This window comes from Zingiber officinale, chromosome 3A (assembly GCF_018446385.1).
Source record: "Zingiber officinale cultivar Zhangliang chromosome 3A, Zo_v1.1, whole genome shotgun sequence".
NCBI lineage: Eukaryota > Viridiplantae > Streptophyta > Magnoliopsida > Zingiberales > Zingiberaceae > Zingiber > Zingiber officinale.
In genome coordinates, this window is record NC_055990.1 from 142,814,136 (window position 1) to 142,833,669 (window position 19,534).

Below are 19,534 nucleotides of genomic sequence, written 5' to 3' on the forward strand. Positions count from 1 at the left end.
ATATGTAGATGACTTCTAAAAAGAAAGTTATCTCTAAAAATTAAAATCTCTTTTCAATTTACAAATAAGGAAAGATATCAAATCTTTTCTTAATATTTTGTAGAAACTTATAAAAGAAATATTTAATTTTTAAACTCTCTTTTATATCATAAACATGGTTAAAAAAGAAAAGTTTTCTTAAAATTAAAATTCACCTTTTAATTTACAAATAAGGAAATATTTTTCTTAATCTTTTGTAGAAAGCAATAAAAGGAAAGATTTAAATTTTAAACTTTCTTTTAAAACCATGATATCCACATTAAGAAAAGATTAAAAAATAAAATAAAATCCCTTTTAATATGGTCGACCAATCAAGCTTGGGCTCCAAGTTATGGTCGGCTAATTAACTTGGCTTAATCCTTTGTTCTTGGTCGGCCCTAGCTTGAGCTACAAGCTAGCTTGGCCGACCCCATTAGGATGGGTAAGAAGGTAGGTATAGGTGGGTATAATTCTCTATATACAAGAGGCTATGATAGGGATCGAGAGGAAGAATTGATTTTGGTCTCCCGATGAAATTAAGCTTCCCGTGTTCGCCCCGAACACACAACTTAATTTCATCAATAATAATTCATACCACTAAAGAATTATTATTGAACTACCGCACCAATCCCAAATTATATTTTTGGCTCATTCTTATTATGAGTGTGTTAATCTCCCTGTGTTTAAGATGTCGGATGTCCACCAATTAATTGAGTTACTGACAACTCATTTTAATTAATATCTCAGTCCAAGAGTAGTACCACTTAACCTTATCGTCATGTCAGACTAAGTCTACCTGCAGGGTTTAACATGACAATCTTCATGAGCTCCTCTTGGGGACATTATCAACTTAGATTACTAGGACACAGTTTCCTTCTATAATAAAAAAGACACACTATAAGTAACACTATTTTCCAACTTATTGGGCATTTTGATTTATCGAGCTAAATCTCACCCTTTGATAAGTCAAAGAAATAAATATTAAATACATGTGCTTGTTATTATATTAGGATTAAGAGCACACACTTCCATAATAACTAAGGTCTAGTTCTTTTATTAAGTCAGTATAAAAAGAAATTGCCTTAAATGGTCCTACTCAATACACTTAGAGTGTACTAGTGTAATTTATTAGTCAAGATAAACTAATACCTAATTACACTATGACTATTTCAATAGTTTGTTCGTTTCCATCTTCGTCGTGAGCAACTGTTTATAATTTATAAAGAACCGATAACATGATATTCTGTGTGTGACACCACACACCATGTTATCTACTATATAAATTAATAAAACAATTACATTCAACAAATAAATGTATATATTGACTAATGTGATTCTTTTATTTCTTAATAAATGTTTATACAAAAGCTAGGCTTTTAGTATACACTCTAACATGTCCATCACAGGCACAACACGGCCACACTAGACTCCACCTCGCAGCCTTCGCCGCCAACCATCTTGTCACTGGATCTACACCTCACAGCTCCTTCGATGCCACACTCGCCTCTCCACGCCGATGCCACCCAGCCACCTTTGCTGCACACCGACGACCACGCCAACATGCTACACATGACGCCAACAACCTTCCCTCTCTCTCTCTTCTGTGACCAAGTCGCTTCCAGCGGTTGTTGACTCTGCAGTCACCCCGTCGCTTCCAACAGCACCCTGTCGCCTCACACATAATGTCGTAGCCCCCCTCCCGTGAATAGCAGCCCCGGACAGGCCTTCTCAAGCGCGCCATGTGACGCACAACAATAGAGGCTACGTGGCCCTCTCTCTCTTCCCCAGCACAGTCCCCTCCCCGTCTGTTGCTGCCACTTTTCCGACTTCACGCCGTCTGCTCTAGCCATCAAGCCACTACTCTAGTACAACTCCATATCGTTGTTATGCTCCAGCCTGCGTGCCAATGTTATATCCCGGTTGTGAGCCGATGTCTTATCTCTGCCTGTATGTTGATGTCATAGCCCAGCTTGCGTGTCGAGGTCGCATCCGATTTTGTGCCACTACGTCCGATTCCGTGTCATCAGATCCAACTCTCCAGCCTGCTCAAAGTTATCCACTCTTCCGGGTCTCGACAACTCGAGTAGAGTCCCCATCAACTCACCTATCCACCCGAGGGTACCCCATTGGGCTAGCGTACGTTCTTCGTTCATATTCTATATGCATTTCATTATTTTATGTCTTTTATGTCTTAGCCTGTTACTTATATATGAAGGCGCTGAAATTCCGTTTCGTTTCAAGTTCTCCTGTACAAAAATTGTACAAGTACAGAACTTTTCCTAGCAACCACATGTTCGATCAGACATGTATTTGATCAATTAAACAAGTTCTTGACGGATCAAAGTACATCTTGGTCGAAATACTAGATCATTAGCCTCTTGTGTTCGTATTCAAAATTGATACAAAGAAAACCAAACTAATTACGCAGCGGAATCAAAGAACTAGTTATAACTTGTCTTTGTAGCTAAAGACCTCTTGATCTTCTGTTGTATTCATCTCCTCTTCTTGGACGTTATGTGAGTGACGATCTACCAAGATAACAAACACCCTTCCCTTCGTTGTTTCCAAACCGCCGACCACCAAGAGAATAGCTAGGATGGGGCACCTTCTCCTCTTCTTCTTCTTTTCTAATCCGCTACCCACAAAGGAAAGCTAGAGGAGGCGCCGACCCTAGCAAGGAGGTGGCGCCGACCCTAGCAAGGAGGAGGAGGTGGCACCGGCCCTAGCAAGGAGGAGGAGGTGCCGCCGGCCCTAGGAAAGAAGGATGTGCCGCCGGCCCTAGGAAAGGAGGAGGCTAACCAAAAACCACAACAACAACAACTACTCGTGGATGGGTGGATGCGAGGTTTTATATAGAGGCTACAACAAGGACCTAGAGGAGGAATTGATTTAGGCCTCCTGATGGGCTTGGGCTTCCTGTGTTTGGCCCGAACACTCAACTCAAGTCCATCAATAATAACTCATACCACTAAAGAATTATTATTGAATTACTACACTAATCCCATATTAAATATGGGCTCCTTCTTATCATGAGTGCGTTAATCTCCATGTGTTTAAGATATCGTATGTCCGTTAATTAAATGAGTTATTGACAACTGAATTAATTAACATTTAATTCCAAGAGTAGTACCACTCAACTTTATTATTATGTTGGACTAAGTCCATATGTAGAATTTACATGATAATCCTTATGAGCTCCTCAAGGGGATATCATCAGCCTAAATAATTAGGACACAGATTTCTTCTATAATCAACAACACACTATATAAACAGTACTATTTCCCAACTCATTGGGCCTATTGATTTAACGAATATATCTCACCCATTGATAAGTTAAAGAAATAAATACTAAGTATACGTGCTTGTTATTATATATGGATTAAGAAGACGCACATCCATAATAACAGAGGTTCTGTTCTTTTATGTAGTCAGTACAAATCAAATAACCTCAAACGGTCCTGCTCAATACACACATAGTCTACTAGTGCAATTTTATAGTCAAGATAGACTAATACCAAATTACAATACAACCATTTCAATGGTTTGTCCCAATCCATCTTGGTTGTGAGCTACTATTTATAATTTATAAGGAACCGATAACATAATCTTCTGTGTGGCACCACACACCATGTTATCTACAATATAAATTAAATGGACAACTGCATTGATATATATATAAATATAAAATATAAATATTTGACCAAAGTGATTCTCATTTCAAAATATTTCAAAATAGATGTTCATACAAAAGCTAGACTTATAGTATACATCCCAACAGTTACTTGGTTCGAAACCTAGGTCGACTCCTACTCCAAGGTCCGTGATCCTTGATCGCACCATTGGGCAATCCACTAAAACTTTTCTTTCTGAAAACCACGGAGAGAAGTAGATCGTACAATGAAATGTGTGAGATAGTAACAACCTGCTATCTTACTTGAAATAGAGTACAAAACAAGCTAATTAAAAGTATACCGACACTCGATGTAGGATGGAACTCGGTTGGTACATCTTGAGTTGAGCAACAGCTTGTTTGGTGATGAGTAACAGACTTGTAGTACAAACAGGAGCTTTGGACAGTAATGAACACAGAACAGATGTGGAACCTGCAAAGGCTGTGGTAGAAGAACGGGTGGTACTCAGACTCTGCACACACTCAGACAGGCACATGGAGCATTAAAGACCAGAAACTAGGGAAAAAGTCTCCTGCACAGGCTCTCCAACGCTCAAGTCAGGTCCTTTTTCATCGGAAGAATAGTGTATGATGGAAAAAAAGAATTGTTGAAGACGAGTGCGTATGTGTGTGTACCTAGCCAAGGAAGAGAACCTTCCTTTTTATATGATGCTACATACCTTTAGAGTCTAATTGTTGTCAGAGAATATCAGGTGTCAAAGCCTGTCGGGTGAGAGATGATGTATGGCCACCTCCTACTGGTGGAAGGAAGGTTCCACTCTCAGGGAATGACAAAGCATTGTAATATTCCCTGACATATGACAGTTATTCCCTGACAAAAGGTTACGATTCCCTGATATTCCTATCGCTTAGTGCTTTCCTTCCTGCCTGGGTTCAGCTACAGATAGCTCAGGATGACCACTCAGATGTGCGACCAGGATTGAGCCTTGATGAGAAGGATGAGTTGTGGTGAACCGATCGGGTTTTTATATGATACTGCGACGAGAGACCCATCTTTCATGATTTGACCATTGAAGAGCTGGTCGGGAGTTATCTTAGTAAAAGTACCCGAGTCATCTATAAAGCCCGAGCCGGGGAGATCCGATCAATTGGGGGTAGGCAGGAACTAGTCTAAGCTTCATCTTACGTCTCATATCTGGAGACCTGCCCTGCCTGTGACCAACTAGGAATTATGCGGATCTGGGGACCTACCCTGCCTGTGATCGACCAGAAATTATGCGGATCTGGGGACATGCCCTGCCTGTGACCGACCAGGAATTATGCGGCTGATGACGTGAGGCGGTCTAACTCCCGTCTTTCATTGACTTTTGACGATCACGTTCCCTTGTCTTTTGATTGCCACGTACCCTTGATTTTTGACTATCACGTCTTTTTGACTTTTAAATTTTTGACCAAATCAGGCCCTTCTTTACAGACCATATTAGTAAACTTTCTGAAAATGAGTTGCTGAATTAGTTTTTATCAAGTTAATGGGCATTCTAGTGTATAATTTTTTTTATTCAAATTTCTAAAACTCAAGTGCTATAATTGGTTTTCTATTGTTCATGATGCTTGCTTAGTTCGGTATTCCCGATCTGAGATTATGATTAGCATTCTTTCTGATAGAACATTTTCTTTTCATCATGATTTTATTAGGTTAAAATGATTATGACGACAAATCGATCAGATGTACTAGATCCAGCTCTTCTTTGCCTTGATCGGCATGATAGAAAAGTTGGGATTCCATGACCAAATTGAGATTCTGAAAATGGGTCGACAAAATACTGCTTTTGCTTGAGGAAGGACAAGCATTAGGTGATGGTTCGTTGTGGTTTCTTTTAAGCAGTGTAAATCAATGCTAGATCGGCTGCTAAGTTAAACAAGATAGGATATTTTTCCATATAGTTCTTGTTGGAGTATACACAATGCTATATCAGGTGCTAAGTTAAAAAAGATAGGATATTTTTCATTTTTCCATATAGTTCTTGTTGGAGTCTTAGAGAATATCATTTTTGGTTCCTTATTCAGTGATTCAGTTCAAATTGACGTGGATACCTATCCAAGTGCAAATAAGCATTGTTTATAGAAAAAAATTAAGAGAGAGCTTGAAGAGATGTGATACAATGGTTCAAACAATAGAACTTGATCAAATGTCACACAATCAAACACCTATCTTTCATTAGAGGGAGCAATTCGACTCTTTTTTACAATTTTTTTTCTTCTTTCTACACGTCAGATGATAGCTCAGTGTTAACTGAGATTAATATAATTGCAACCTAAATCTGTGAGTATTAACCCTCTAACTATAATCCGTTGCAAATTACATTAGCAAAGAGACAAAATTACCTTCCCATCCTGGAAAACGAAATAAACAAACAAACAAACTTTTGTTTGGAAATGAATTGGTTTGATTACTTCACAACTATGGAATTGGATGACATCAATAAACATGTGGCAAAAAATGACTTGTTTGTCCCAGTATCCTTATCAATCCATCCTTAGATCAATACGGAGAAGATAAATCAAATATGACTATTAATCATTAGTGCAGATGGCAAGATATGGAGGATGACATGCCATCAAAAAATAAAAAAAAAACTATAAGATGTACAAACCCTTCAATGGTCATAATTTTTGGATGCTTCATCTTAAAGTCCAAAGCAGCTTGATCTAAAACAATAGCTAGCCATATATTCTAAAAATAGATAACAAATACTTAAATAATATAAAATGTGAAATAAATCTTCAAGAAGAATGAGACCTTTGAAGAATAAAAGAGAATGCATCAATTAATTCACAAGACCAATATGTTATACACTACAAATTCTAATCTAGAAATAACTAGCATAAGAAAAAGAGATAAAATAAAATCACCATAAACTATCCTTTTGAATAGTCTCAACGACAATAGTTCTAGCTCCAATATGTTTTGGTAGTGAAGTGCATACATATAAACAGCAATACCAAGAAAATTAGAATTATACAAGTATTTATTTCATTTTTGATTCGGTTGCCTTCTTATCATTTTCGGTGTTTTTATTTATGCAATTATTTTGAATAAATTTAGTGACTTGGTTGTAGTTTTTGAAGGATCTTTGGCTGATTTAAGATAAGATCTGTAGGTCTTTTTTGAAATTTGAGTTTTTTAATATGTTCGAAAAGAGCTACGGATCTGCTTCGAGAGATCTTTTGATCGACTATTTTGTGTTTCTGGTAAGAGATCGTTAGAGTTGATACGAGTATTTTGGGGATCTGGAATTTACAGGCTGCGTGCCGGCGGATCTGGAACAGATCGTAGCGAAGATGAACAGCGGCGGGTTTCTCCAGAACGCCTTTGCCGCCCGTGAAGAGATGTGGCCTCCCTTCCTCGCCGCCGACTGCAAATCCCCAATTTTGTGTCCCAAACCGCGCTGGCGTCGAGCCTTGGCGGCCGTTCCCGTGGCCCTCAAAGGATTTCCCAGATCCAAAGGCGAGGTAAGAAGACCTTGTTGATATGCTTCTCTCAAAGGGCGGAGAACTCCACCAACCGGACTTGAACTCGCCTTTTTTCTGCGGCTCACCGCCGAGTCGCGCCACCAATCCGGTGGTCCACGATGCCCGGTTCGGCGAGGACTGCCCTCTGGCTCCTTTTGCCCCTTTCCCGCTAACCAAGCCCATGATGTCCCCCAAGCACAGCTGCCCCCACGCCAAGCTTCGGAGCTGCAGCGGCATCACCGTCGTGGCCTAAAACTGTCATCTTTTACACAACTGCCATGGGAAGCAGAACAAGAGGCAATCATTCAACTCTAAAAACTCAAAACTTCAATTCAAGGAGCTAAACTTTCGGGTAATTTGGAAGATCTTTCAATCTTTTCTTGTAATTGTACAATTTTCCTACCACCCTCCAGTTGCAATATTCCTTTCATTAGTCAATGAAACCAACTTAGAGTAGCCTCTTTAGATTTCCTAATTGTAATATCCCTTTCATTAATCATTGTGGTAACGGAGGGGCCCATGAGGAAAGGGTTAGAAAAGTCAAGGTCATATGGCGGTCAAAAGTCAAGAGGACGTGGTGGTCAATAGTCAAGGTGATGCGGAAGTCAATGGACAGGCTGACGGGGCGATTAAAGGCGAGCAGGTGTGATAGTCAGAGGTCAGGTAGGCTGGTCGATCAAGGGGGCAAAGCAGTCAGAAGACGAGGGAAGACGTTAGGCGGAACACAAGTCACGGGTCGGCATCGGCAGGGTTGTCCAGAGGAAGTCCGAGCTACAGGCCTGTGATTCAAAGAACTGGAAGTATAGGCCAATGGGTCGGAAGCGGCAGAGCTGATCAGAAGCAGCTCGAGTTACAGACTTGCGGTTGAGGGCCGGGAAGTACAAAGCGCAGGATGCAAGTCGGGATCGGCAGAGCTAAGCAGAGGCAACTCGAACTACATACCCGCGGTTGAGGGCCAGGAAGTACAAAGCGCAGGATGCAAGTCGGAATCGGCAGAGCTAAGCAGAGGCAAAGAACTGGAAGTATAGGCCAATGGGTTGGAAGCGGCAGAGCTGATCAGAAGCAGCCCGAGCTACAGACCTGCGGTTGAGGGTCGGGAAGTACAAAGCGCAGGATGCAAGTCGGGATCGGCGGAGCTAAGCAGAGGCAACTCGAACTACAGACCCGCGGTTGAGGGTCAGGAAATACAAAGCGCAGGATGCAGGTTGAAGATCAGCGTAGCTGTGTCTAGACAGCTAGGGCTGCAGGTCTGCGAGTTGGAGGCCCGGAAACGCGAACCATGGGTGCAGGCCGGTGCAGGACACAATGGATCGGCAGAGCTACGTAGCACGGGTGCGGAGAATCTCAACGGTCCGTCGAGGAGAGTCATTACATATCAACAATGCGGGCAAAAGCGGAGGTTCCTAAAACGAAAAGATGCCCTCCTAACCAGTAGTAGCCTGCCAGCTGTCTCCCACTACAAGACAAAACTCATGTGCGAAGGCGGAGGTTCCTAAACAGAAAGATGCTTGCACGACAAATAGCAGGACGATAGGTGTCCGGAACGAGGCGACAAAGCCCAGCGTCTAACGTTTTCTGACAGGATGGCAGGTTCCAAAAAGGGGAGGCATAAAAGGCGAGAAATCCCTCGTACGCAGGTACGCGCACACACTCTCTCGTCACTTTGGTTTTCCACAACTGTTTTCCTTCTTCTTCTCTCTGTTCTTTCTGGGGAAAAATGACCTGACTTGAGCGTCAGAGGGTCTGATCCGGGGACTTTTTCCCTGGGTTTTGGTCTCTAACGTGGAGGGGGAGATTGTCTGAGGGTGTGCAGGGTCCTGCAGCAGCGTCAGCCACCCGTGGGAGCCGAATCATCTCCTACGACCTTCCGTTAACCATCGGGACACCTCGACCAGCCTCCGTCCGACTCAGCCTCCGGACGGGATCAAATTTGGCGCCGTCTGTGGGAAGCACAACAGCCTGATCCGGAGCGTGAAGATGGAAGACTCTGGTCGAAGTTCCAGCAGGAGGATTAACGTCACCATGACCACGAGGGAGTACGAGCTCTTCAAGGAGGTCAGGAAGCAGGCCGCCTCTAAAAAACAAGGAACGGTTTCACGACCTCGCTTGGCGCCCGAAGCATCTAGAGAGCCAGCTCCTGCCTCCGACAGGGGCTCAAAGAGGAAGCAGCAGGAAGAACTCCCTCGTACTTCATTTCGGGAGCCTCGCCGCAACTATCATCGAGCCAAACCCCGGGAGCACAGCCCAAAGAAAGAGGAGCCGCCGGCGTCGGTGGCGGAGAGCTCTCTACATCCACCTCGGGATTCAGGAAAGGGAAAAGCTATAATCCCTGCCAGAGATCTGCCTGAAGATCCAGATGACAAGGTACCCTTCTCGGCTCAGATCCTGAGGGAGAGCTTACCCAAGGGATATTAAGCCCCGAACATTGGAGAATACGATGGGAGCAAGGACCCGGAAGAGCACCTGAGGAAGTTCAAAAACGCGGCCATCTTGTACCAATACAGCGATGCTGTCAAATGCCGAGTATTCCTACACACCCTGTCCGGGTCGGCGCAGAAGTGGTTCGACGGATTGCCCCCGGAGTCCATCAATTGCTTCATGGATTTCAAAACGGCCTTTCTACGCCGTTTCGCCAGTAGTCGTAAGTATCAAAAAACCGACCACTGTCTTTTTGCTCTCAAGCAGGATTCGACCGAGCCCTTGCGGAGCTACATCAATCGGTTCAGTCAGGTGGCCAATGACGTCCCCTCCGCCACCTCAGAAATATTGATGAGTGTCTTCTCCCACGGATTGCGAGAAGGGGAATTCTTCAGAGACCTCATCAAAAACCCCGCCCGGAGTTTTGATGACATGGTGGAAAAAGCTTCTTGCTACATCAAGGTGGAAGAAGCGCAAGCCGCTAGGAGGAAAGCCGAAAAGACGGTGGCCCCAAGCAACCGACCTGAAAGGAGAATACCGCAGCCAGCTCAGCCCTTCCAGCGAGGTCAACCCAGGCCTGCCCCTCAGCCTGCCCAGGGAATTAGACCAGCGCCGCGAGTTGCCGCCGTACACGTGCCCAGGCCTGGACCAAGGGGAGCGCCGTATTGCACATATCATCGGTCCAGGATGCACGATCTCAGTAACTGCTTCCAATTCGCTCGTGACTCCAGGCGAGCTGCAGAGCAGGGCTTGCCTCCCCCGGCGTTGGCGCCCGAAATACATAGGATGGACGAAGAACGGGCTGCAGCTGGGCGCGCTCGGCAAACCTGACCCGGCCTAGCCGGCCCATCTAACCAAGCTGGCCTCGGGGAAGATCGAGGAGATGCCGGAGAACTGGAGAACCGGGGCAACGCTGCCGTGCGAGAGATCGGTATGATCTCAAGAGGACCCACTGACGGAGACTCAGGCCAAGCCCGTAAGTCACACGTTCGGCGGCTGTATGTGGGAGCCGTGGGATGCAGACACGAGCAGGCCTCCGGCCCTGTTATTAGCTTTGGGCCTCAAGACCTGGAGGGTCTGGAAATGCCCCACGACGATGTCCTCATAATCAAGGCCGTTATTGCTAATAGCCGAGTGGCTCGGGTCTTTGTGGATACCGGGAGCTCGGTCAACATTTTATTCAAAGCGGCGTTCGAGGAGATGCAGATCGACGCCGCTGAGCTCCAACCTGTAACCACTTCCTTGTATGGGTTCACAGGTAACGAAGTTAAACCCATGGGTCAGATCAAGCTGGCCATCTCCATGGGCACTAAGCCATTGGTGCGCACCCGGAGGAGCACCTTCATTGTGGTGGATTCCCCTTCCTCCTATAACGTCATCCTGGGAAGGCCAGCCCTGCATGAGTTCCGAGCTGCTGTCTCCACCTATCATCAAAAGATCAAATTCCCGGTTGGCGAGCAGGTCGGAGAAGTAAGGGGAGAGCAGAGGGTGTCTCGAAGCTGCTACATCGATATGGTCCGGGTGGAGGCGCGCAAGAGCCGGCGAACTCAGGATGGCGGTGTACATGCCATCCAGGAGGAGCCTCTGCCTATTGCTGAGGAGCCTGTCTCCTGCGAAGATATTCAGTTGTATCCTGACAGAGCTGAGAGCATCACTCGCATTGCTAGTGACCTGTCGCCGGAGCTGAAGTCGGAGCTGATACAATGCCTGATCCGCAACAGAGACGTCTTTGCTTGGTCCCCGGAAGAACTGCCCGGGGTCAAACCAGAAGTAGCTGAGCACAAGCTGCATACTATACCCGAGGCCAAGCCAGTCAAGCAGAAGAAAAGAAACTTCTCCGCCGACCAAAATAAGATTATCCGGGCTGAAGTGGATCAGCTCAGGAAGGCAGGACATGTTCGAGAGGTGCAATTCCCATCCTGGCTTTCCAACGTCGTATTGGTGAAGAAGCCCAACAACAAGTGGAGGGTGTGCATAGACTTTCGCGACCTCAACAAAGCCACCCCCAAAGATTGTTACCCACTCCCGCGGATCGACCAGGTGGTGGATTCAACTGCTGGCTGTGAGAGGATATGCATGATGGACGCTTATCAGGGATACCATCAGATACCCCTAGCTAAGGAGGATCAGGAGAAGGTTAGTTTCATAACAGCTGATGGTACTTTCTGCTATACTGTCATGCCGTTTGGGCTCAGGAACGCTAGAGCTACCTACCAAAGGATGATGGATAAGGTTTTTCGAAGTCAGATCGGGCGGAACGTAGAAGTCTATGTTGATGACATCCTGATCAAGTCCCCCCTGGCGTCGAGTCTGATAAAAGATGTAGAAGAAACCTGTGGGACTCTGAGGCAATATGGGGTAAAGCTAAATCCCTTGAAATGTCTGTTCGGGGCCAAAGGAGGGAAGTTTCTGGGCTACTTGATGACCGAACGAGGGATAGAAGCCAATCCCGAGAAGGTTCAAGCACTTCGTGACATGCAGATCCCTCAGAATCTGAAGGAAACACAGAAGCTGGTCGGCCGGATAACAGCATTGTCCCGATTTATCTCCAGATCTGCAGACCGAGCGGCGCCCTTCTTCAAAGTGCTCAGGAAGGCAACCAAGTTTCAGTGGACGGAGGAGTGCACACAGGCCTTGGAGGAGCTAAAGCAATACCTGGAGTCCTTACCATCGCTGTTTAAGCCTGTTGTGGGAGAGCCTCTTTGGCCGTGGGGGTTGTGCTGGTTAAGGAGCAGGACAATGTACAACGGCTAGTGTATTTTTTTAGTCATCTATTGAAGGGGGCTGAGTCTCGGTATACGGCCCTGGAAAAGTTGGTTTACGGACTTGTTCTAATGGCTCGGCGCCTCCGACCGTATTTTCTAGCGCATCCCATCACCGTCCTGGCAAACAGTACTATGAGCCGAGCTCTCACCAAGGTGGAGGTAGCGGGTCGGCTTATCAAATGGGCGACCGAGCTAGGGGAATATGATATATAGTATTAGTCCCGAACCGCGATCAAAGCACAGGCTCTTGCGGATTTCTTGACAGAAGTTTATCGAGCAGACTCGGAGGAGGTCTGGAAGATTTATGTAGATGAGTCAGCTACCCATCAGGGAAGTGGTGTAGGCGCGCTTCTGATATCTCCGCAGGGAGACATTATGCAGCTGGCTGTACGGCTAAATTTTAGATCTACTATCAATGAGGCAAAGTATGAAGCCCTATTGGCGGGTCTGCAAGCAGCTCGGCATGTGGGGGCAAGCAAAGTCGTAATATACTCAGATTCACAGCTAGTAACTCAACAGGTGGTCGGGCATTTCGAAGCAAACAATGAAAAGATGCAAGTTTACAAGAAAGACTATGAGAAGATGAGAAAAGATTTTAAAGAGGTCACAGTCACCAAGATTCCCAGGGCTGAAAACGAAAGAGCGGATGAGCTAGCTAAAATGGCCAGCTCCCTGACTACTTGGGTACTGGACAGAGCTATAGCGCAGACCTTCCTTATAGCTTAGATTGATCTGCAAAATAATCTGGGAGGAGTAATTGATTGGAGGGCGCCCATAATAAGTTTCCTCCAGCATGGAATCGTACCCACCGACCTAGAAGAGGCACGTATGCTCAGGAGACAGGCCCATTCTTATATTATGATTGGAGAACAACTGTATAAAAGGTCTTTCTCCAGATGCTCAAATGCCTGAACATGGAAGACGCAGACCAGGCCTTGCGGGAGATACACTTGGGGTGCTGTGGCAATCATGCAGGTGGAAGAACGTTAGCTCGGAAAGTACTATTGGCTGGGTATTTCTGGCCTACCTTGCAGAGGGATTCACAGAAGCTGGTGAATACTTGTTTGTCGTGCCAAAGGTACCAGAACCTAACACACCGACCTACAGAGCTGCTGAGAACTTCTACAGTGTCTTGTCCGTTTGACCAGTGGAGTATGGACATCGTAGGACCGTTCCCGATGGCTACGGGGCAAAGACGTTTCTTGCTGGTGGCAGTAGATTACTTCTCTAAGTGGTTGGAAGCGGAAGCTCTGGCCAGAATCACCGAAGATGCGGTGATCCAGTTCTTATGGAAAAATATCTTTTGCAGGTTCGGCCTGCCTCACAAATTGGTGTCAGACAATGGCAGACAATTTCAAGGGCGCAAGATACAAAAGTGGTGCAAGGGGTTCGGAATAACTCAGGCCTTCACTTCGGTGGCTCATCCGCAAAGCAATGGCCAGACGGAGGTAGTCAATCGAGAAATAGTGCGGGGGCTCAAAGTCAAGCTGGATCACACGGGAGGCAGTTGGGTGGACGAGCTGCCAAGCATTTTGTGGGCCTATCGTACGACACCCCGAGAAAGTACAGGTCTGACACCTTTCCATTTAGTATATGGCAATGAAGCAGTGGTACCTCTGGAGGTCGGGATACCGTCTGTGAGAAGAATGATGTATGATGAAGGGAACGCAGAGCGACGGCTGGCTGAGCTAGATTTCATCAGCGAAATTCGTGAACAAACAGCGGCCAGGTTGGAGGCCTATAGACAGAGAATGAGGCAAAACTATAATAGAAGGGTGATCCCTCGTTTCTTCGGAGAAGGAGACCTAGTCTGGAAGCAGGTGAAGCCCTTGGGGGAAGTGACGAAGCTAGCACCACAATGGGACGGACCCTACAAAGTCATCAAGAAGCTGGCATCAGGGGCCTATTATTTGCAAGACGCTCAAGGAAGGAAGCTAGAGCGACCTTGGAGTGCTAACTACCTACGGCCCTATTGGGTGTGAGGGATACCGACCCCGTTGCTGTAAGCCAGGGCAGCCGAGGGGGCTAGAGATAGCATGGTAGTCAAGCCAAAACTCGAAGATACGTATGTACATGTAAAAATTTCATTGGATTAAGAAGTTGATACAGATCATTTGAAAGGAGCAAAAATATCATCTGGAAAGCCTTGAATGATTTGATGGCGATCCAAAAAGTCTGCGGGGGGGGGGGGGGGGGGGGGGGCCCAAGAAGCCCTGCGCGTGCAACTGACAGATAACCCCGGCCGCGGTGTATGGTATGGTCGCAGAGAAGCGTGCCCCAGCCTGGGACAAAAATTCGGGGGAGGTCAGGTAGGACATTCGACTTCGTAGGCAACGGTCCTCCTCTCCTTCTTGATAGACGGTCAAGGCGGTGGATACTCCCGACAGAGCCGCTCGAGACTGGGATAGTTCTGCCTTCAGAGCCCTCAGTTCAGCTGCCTGAGTCTCCAGTTGGGCTGCCTGCACCTCCAATCTCTCGCCCCTCTCCTGCAGAAGAGTATCCTTGGACTGTAGTTCCTGAGCCTGATAGGCTAGTTGTTGCTGATACCCCGCCTCAGATGTAGCTCTCTCCTCTCTCACAGCTCGGAGCTCATTTTTGACCTGCGTCAGGGATCGCCTCTGCCGGTCGGTCTGATTAGTTAAGGCTTGGATTTCTGCTCGCAAAGCATAGCTGGCTTGGGCAGGGTCGTTCAGCTGCAGCTCTAATTCGGAGACTCTCTCCCGGAGTTCTTTGCTCTCATGATAGAGGGTGTGGAAGGATTGGTTCAGCACCAAAGATTCTGCATGAGTCTGGAGGGAAGACATAACCCTTAGCTAAGACAAGCCAATACCCAGTATAAGGTGAAGAGTACTTACTTTAGCCCAGGACTTCGAAAACCTATCCATCTGGGCTAATGGAGGTGAGTCACCCATTTGATCCATACTCTCCGCCCACAAATTGCCGAGGCAGCCTTTCATCATCAAAAGACTCGTGGGGGCGTCAGGCCGCCGAGCTAGAGCAGCTTCAGAGGGGATGGTGGTCCTGTAACGATGGCGGGCGGAGGAGGAAGGTTGAGAAGGGCCGGCGTCAGCACCAGGAGGAGCAGGAGGTTGTTCGGGAACGGGCTCTGTTGGCACAGGGTTTTGATGATCGCCTGGGCTGTATTCCTTTGCAGTGTTAGGGGCAGAGCGGAACGCAGCAGGTCGCAGATGAAGGAAGCAAAAATGAAGAGGGAAGGATGTCATAGCCAGTCACGACGGCAGCAAGGGGCAATGCGGTAGTATAAGGAACAGAATCAAGCGTTGATGAAGTCGGACCTGGTCTTCGGCGCCGTCTGTAAAGCAAGGGCTGGTTATCAGAGTCAGAATCATCAGAGTGAGGCCGACCCTGTGAAGAGGCTGTCGCAGCCCTGTCTGTGGCGCCCCGGCCGGAGGAACTTAGACCTGCGCGATGAAGAGCTGCACGACCACGTCCGGAGGCCCGGGGGGCTCCTTTGAAGACGCTCCTGGCCGGATGGCCGGTTGTAGCACTACCCCGACCTCGGCTCGAAGCGGCAGGCGGAGGAGAAGCGGCGTGTGGGGCAGGGCTGGGAACAGGCTGAGTCGCTGCCCCGACTGAGGCAGATCCAAGGTGAGGGAGTAGCCTCCTGTCCAGGATTGCCCGACCGCGCCGCATTATTTCCAGGTCATCGAGGGGCAGAGGCAGAACCTCTGACTCACGACGCAAGACCTCAGCTGAAGGCGCCGCCACGAGAAGTCATTCTTATAGGGAAAGTAATCAGAAAGAAGGCACTCAACACGAACTTACCTAAGGAGCGCGGTGTGTCGGAGGTAGAGTGGCTCAGCCTGAAAAAGGGAAGTAGTTCTTCAGATAGCAATCTCGTCAGATTCAAACGCCAATCCTCCATTCGAGTAGCAGCCGTGGCATAGGAGAGATCCATGTGGAATTCGTCCAGCGTCGGAGTCAGAGGCAGCTCAGGTTGCCAATGCATGGGCCAGTCTGTTTCCTCTGGAAATCGTAGAAAAAAGAACTTTTTCTTCCAGTTAGCACTAGGAGGAGGGAGAAGAGAAAAGAAAGCAGTTTGGCTACGGGCTCGGAAATCAAAAAGACCATCGGCGCGCCGAGCAAGAGTAAAGAAGCAATGAAAAAGGGGGGCTGACCAGGACACCTCACAAACTTCGCAGAGTATCACGAAGCCACATAAAATCTTTATGGAATTGGGAGTTAGCTAACCTAGGGGAACCCCAAAGTAGCGACACACTCCAGACAAAAAAGGATGAGGGGGCAGGCGAAGGCCAGATACGAATTGTTCGGTAAAGAAAGTACACGAACCAGGCGGAGGGTCGAAATACAAGTTCACGCCAGTAGGAATGATGGGGCGAAAGCTAGTGGGGATTTCGTAAGTGTACCGTAGGTCATCCCAATCCAAGTCAGCGAAAGTTGAAGCGCCTGGGAAGTGTCCCGCCAACAAGGAAATCCAAGAGGGAGAGGCCATCGCAAGGGAGATTCTCTCAGGAGGTAGAAGGAACAAATGAAGAGAGAGGGCTGGAGAAAAAAGGAGGAGTGCGGCGTGATCTCGGAGAAAGTCAGTCGGCGGCGGCGGCGCTTGAATACTCCACGGAGATGGCGAAGCATAACAGGAGGGAAGGAAGGAGAGGATACTTATAGGTATGGTGGAGGAAGGATATTCTCGTACGTCAACAACGGATGGTGGATACAAGGGCGGAAATAGACAAGGAGCGCTCTGCGATGGGCCTCGGGAGTATAACCAGGGGGCATTATGGGAAAGTCATGGGCGCGAGATACGAAGCGTCCCCTAGCGAGTCGCTCCAAACAAGACAAAAGTATACGGAAGGGTCATCAGGAAGACGAGTAGAGAAGGTCAGCAGGTTTCAGGGACATGAGAGGTAAAAGTTGGCCCTGGTCGGGCTAAGTATAGTATAAAAGGCGGCTATCGGAGGAAGAACTGCGTAGTCGAACAAAGTGTGCAGAGTAAGCAAGGGCAAACAGATTAGCGGAGATCTAACAAGGCCAAAGGCGACCTACTAAAGAAAGAAACGAGCTAAGGATGTATAAAGGGGAAGCGAGATAATTTTCCGAAGTTCAAAACGACCATACCAATAATTACAAGCACAGAAGGTTCGGCACCAACACATAGAAGGAGAATATGGCAGTGCATCACTCATCATACTACATCCGGGGGAGAAGGCACTGAGTCAACGGAAGCCGAAGGAAGGAGCCCGGGGTCGGCTGGTGTTGTGTCGGGAGATGCAGGATCAGCAGACATGTCAGATGCAGCAACGGGAGGGGCCTGGGCAGAGATATCCCCGAGAGCTGGATCGGCCGCAGGTGGAGGAGCCTCCAAGAGGAAAAGTCCCTCATCCGCTTCAAAAGAAGGGAAGGTGTCCTGCGGCAATTCTCTGGTCAGGCGAGCTGTGTCCAAGAACATGGCGGGAGGTGCCGAGCATAGGAAACTCTGCTCAAAGGCTTGTCTGACCCCACCAGCGGCCCCATGACAGAGCAACAAGACCATTCAGCGTCCCAGCTTGTGGAGAAAGAAGGAAGAGCGAACGTAGGCCAGTCTGTACGCCTTTAGCCGCTCTGATTCGCCAGCCCGGTACACCTCCAAACTATTCCAATTCCCCTCAACTTCGACGCGGGCCAAGGACAAATCGCTCTGGCCCTGAGACACCGCTTCCTGGGCCTTCGATAACTCTGCTTGTAGGGATTGGAGGGTGGCTTGACACGCTTTCCATTGAGTCCGCATGGTTGTTTCCCGGCCAGCGGCAGCACTAGCCAGGGCCTGGGCATCGGCCAAACCCATCTGCAAGAGCTCTTGACCTTGCCGTAGCAGCGTCAGCTCCTCCGATTGGGAGAGCAGCTCTGCCTCTTTGGCTTTCAGTTCAGAAACTGTCGCTTGATGCCGAGCCGCTTCAGAAGCCCAGGAAGACTCACTCGCCTTCAAAGCCGCCTCCAACTGTCGAAGTTTATCGAAGGCAGCATGGGAAATAGCCCGAGCAGAGGCCGTCGACTCCCCGGCGGCGCGCAGATAAGCATCCAAGCTTCCCAGAGAAGGCTCGGGAGGAGCAGAGGAAGCCGCAGGGTGCTCCAGTTCCTGAAGACGTGCCTTGAGTGCCGCGTTCTCTCGCTGAAGCTCGGCCGCACGTTGCACGACGCTCAGACTCGCGGAGCAGGTCTGTAAATAGCCGGAAGAAGAGAAAAGGGGTTACAAAGATACACGGACGCCAGGAAAAAGAAGAGAAAAAGCTTACCGCCACCAGAGAACGAGCAATTTGATCAAACTCCCCCATGGGGGAACGGCTCTCCCAGAACTGGTCACTGGCTGATTGCCAGGTCCCCATAGAAATCAACCTTGCCAAAGATGGGCGACGAATCGGCAGCGGGCGTGTAGGCCGGATCGGTCTCCGAAGGGAGCCGCCATGACGCTTCAAAGGCTGGGTCTGTAGAGGGCAGGTTCGGAAGCGGCATGGCTGAGCTCGGAGTCGCGATGAGAGGAGACGCGGAGGGCATCGGTAAGCCCAGGGGCTGATCGTCAGGGGACAAGGGCGGAGCAGGCAATGTACTCTGAATGGGCAGTGGAGCGAGCAGGTCCGAGGGCTGGTCTGTCACCTCCGGATCGGAGGCCTTCTCCCGGGCCAAGCTTGTCTCCTGGGGCAAGCTCATGTCCGAGGACCTGGTGGGAGAAGAGGTGCTCAATACGCGTTGACGGCGAGGAGGTGGAGGAGAAGTTGCGGTGACTGGGGCCGCCCATTTGCCCTTGCGTGTCAGGCGCAGCTTCATAGTCGGAGGAAGAGAAGACACTTGTTCTGCAGGCGATGGCTCAGCCGTAGGTTGGTCAGAGGTGCAAGGCAGGGCTGAGTCCGCTGGATTAAGTGCAGGTTGCTCAACAAGCATCGGAGCCTCCTCCGCATCAGAAGGCCGGGGTTCCGAAAGTTGCGGACCGGCAGCGACTGCGGGAGCAGAAGGTAGACCCTGTGTTAGCTCCTCATTCAGAGCTTATAGAACGGCCACCGCGGGTGTCTCTCGACTGGCGAAGGAACGGAGGATTGCGGCCACTGCAAAAATAAGAAGAAAAAGCACCTCAGTTAGCGAAGAGCAATATACAAAAAGATAATGACTTACCGAAAGGAGCCCCAATTTCGGTAGGGACAGAACTAAGGCCAAAAACATGCAGGATGCCTTCCAGCAT

General features: G+C 48.2%; 1 protein-coding gene across 1 annotated transcript; it reads right to left on the bottom strand.

Annotated features, from left to right (window-relative positions):
• Window positions 1-18,660: 18,660 nt before the first annotated feature.
• Window positions 18,661-19,239, bottom strand: LOC122050726 (BCL-6 corepressor-like protein 1). The gene has a single exon (XM_042611610.1). It carries the CDS (start codon window positions 19,237-19,239, stop codon window positions 18,661-18,663), a length of 579 nt encoding a protein of 192 aa, XP_042467544.1.
• Between the last annotated feature and the right edge of the window lie 295 nt (window positions 19,240-19,534).

Bases quoted from the DNA above. Each gene is read 5' to 3' on its own strand.
- LOC122050726 (XM_042611610.1), bottom strand. From the start codon at position 19,239: ATGCTTGTTGAGCAACCTGCACTTAATCCAGCGGACTCAGCCCTGCCT.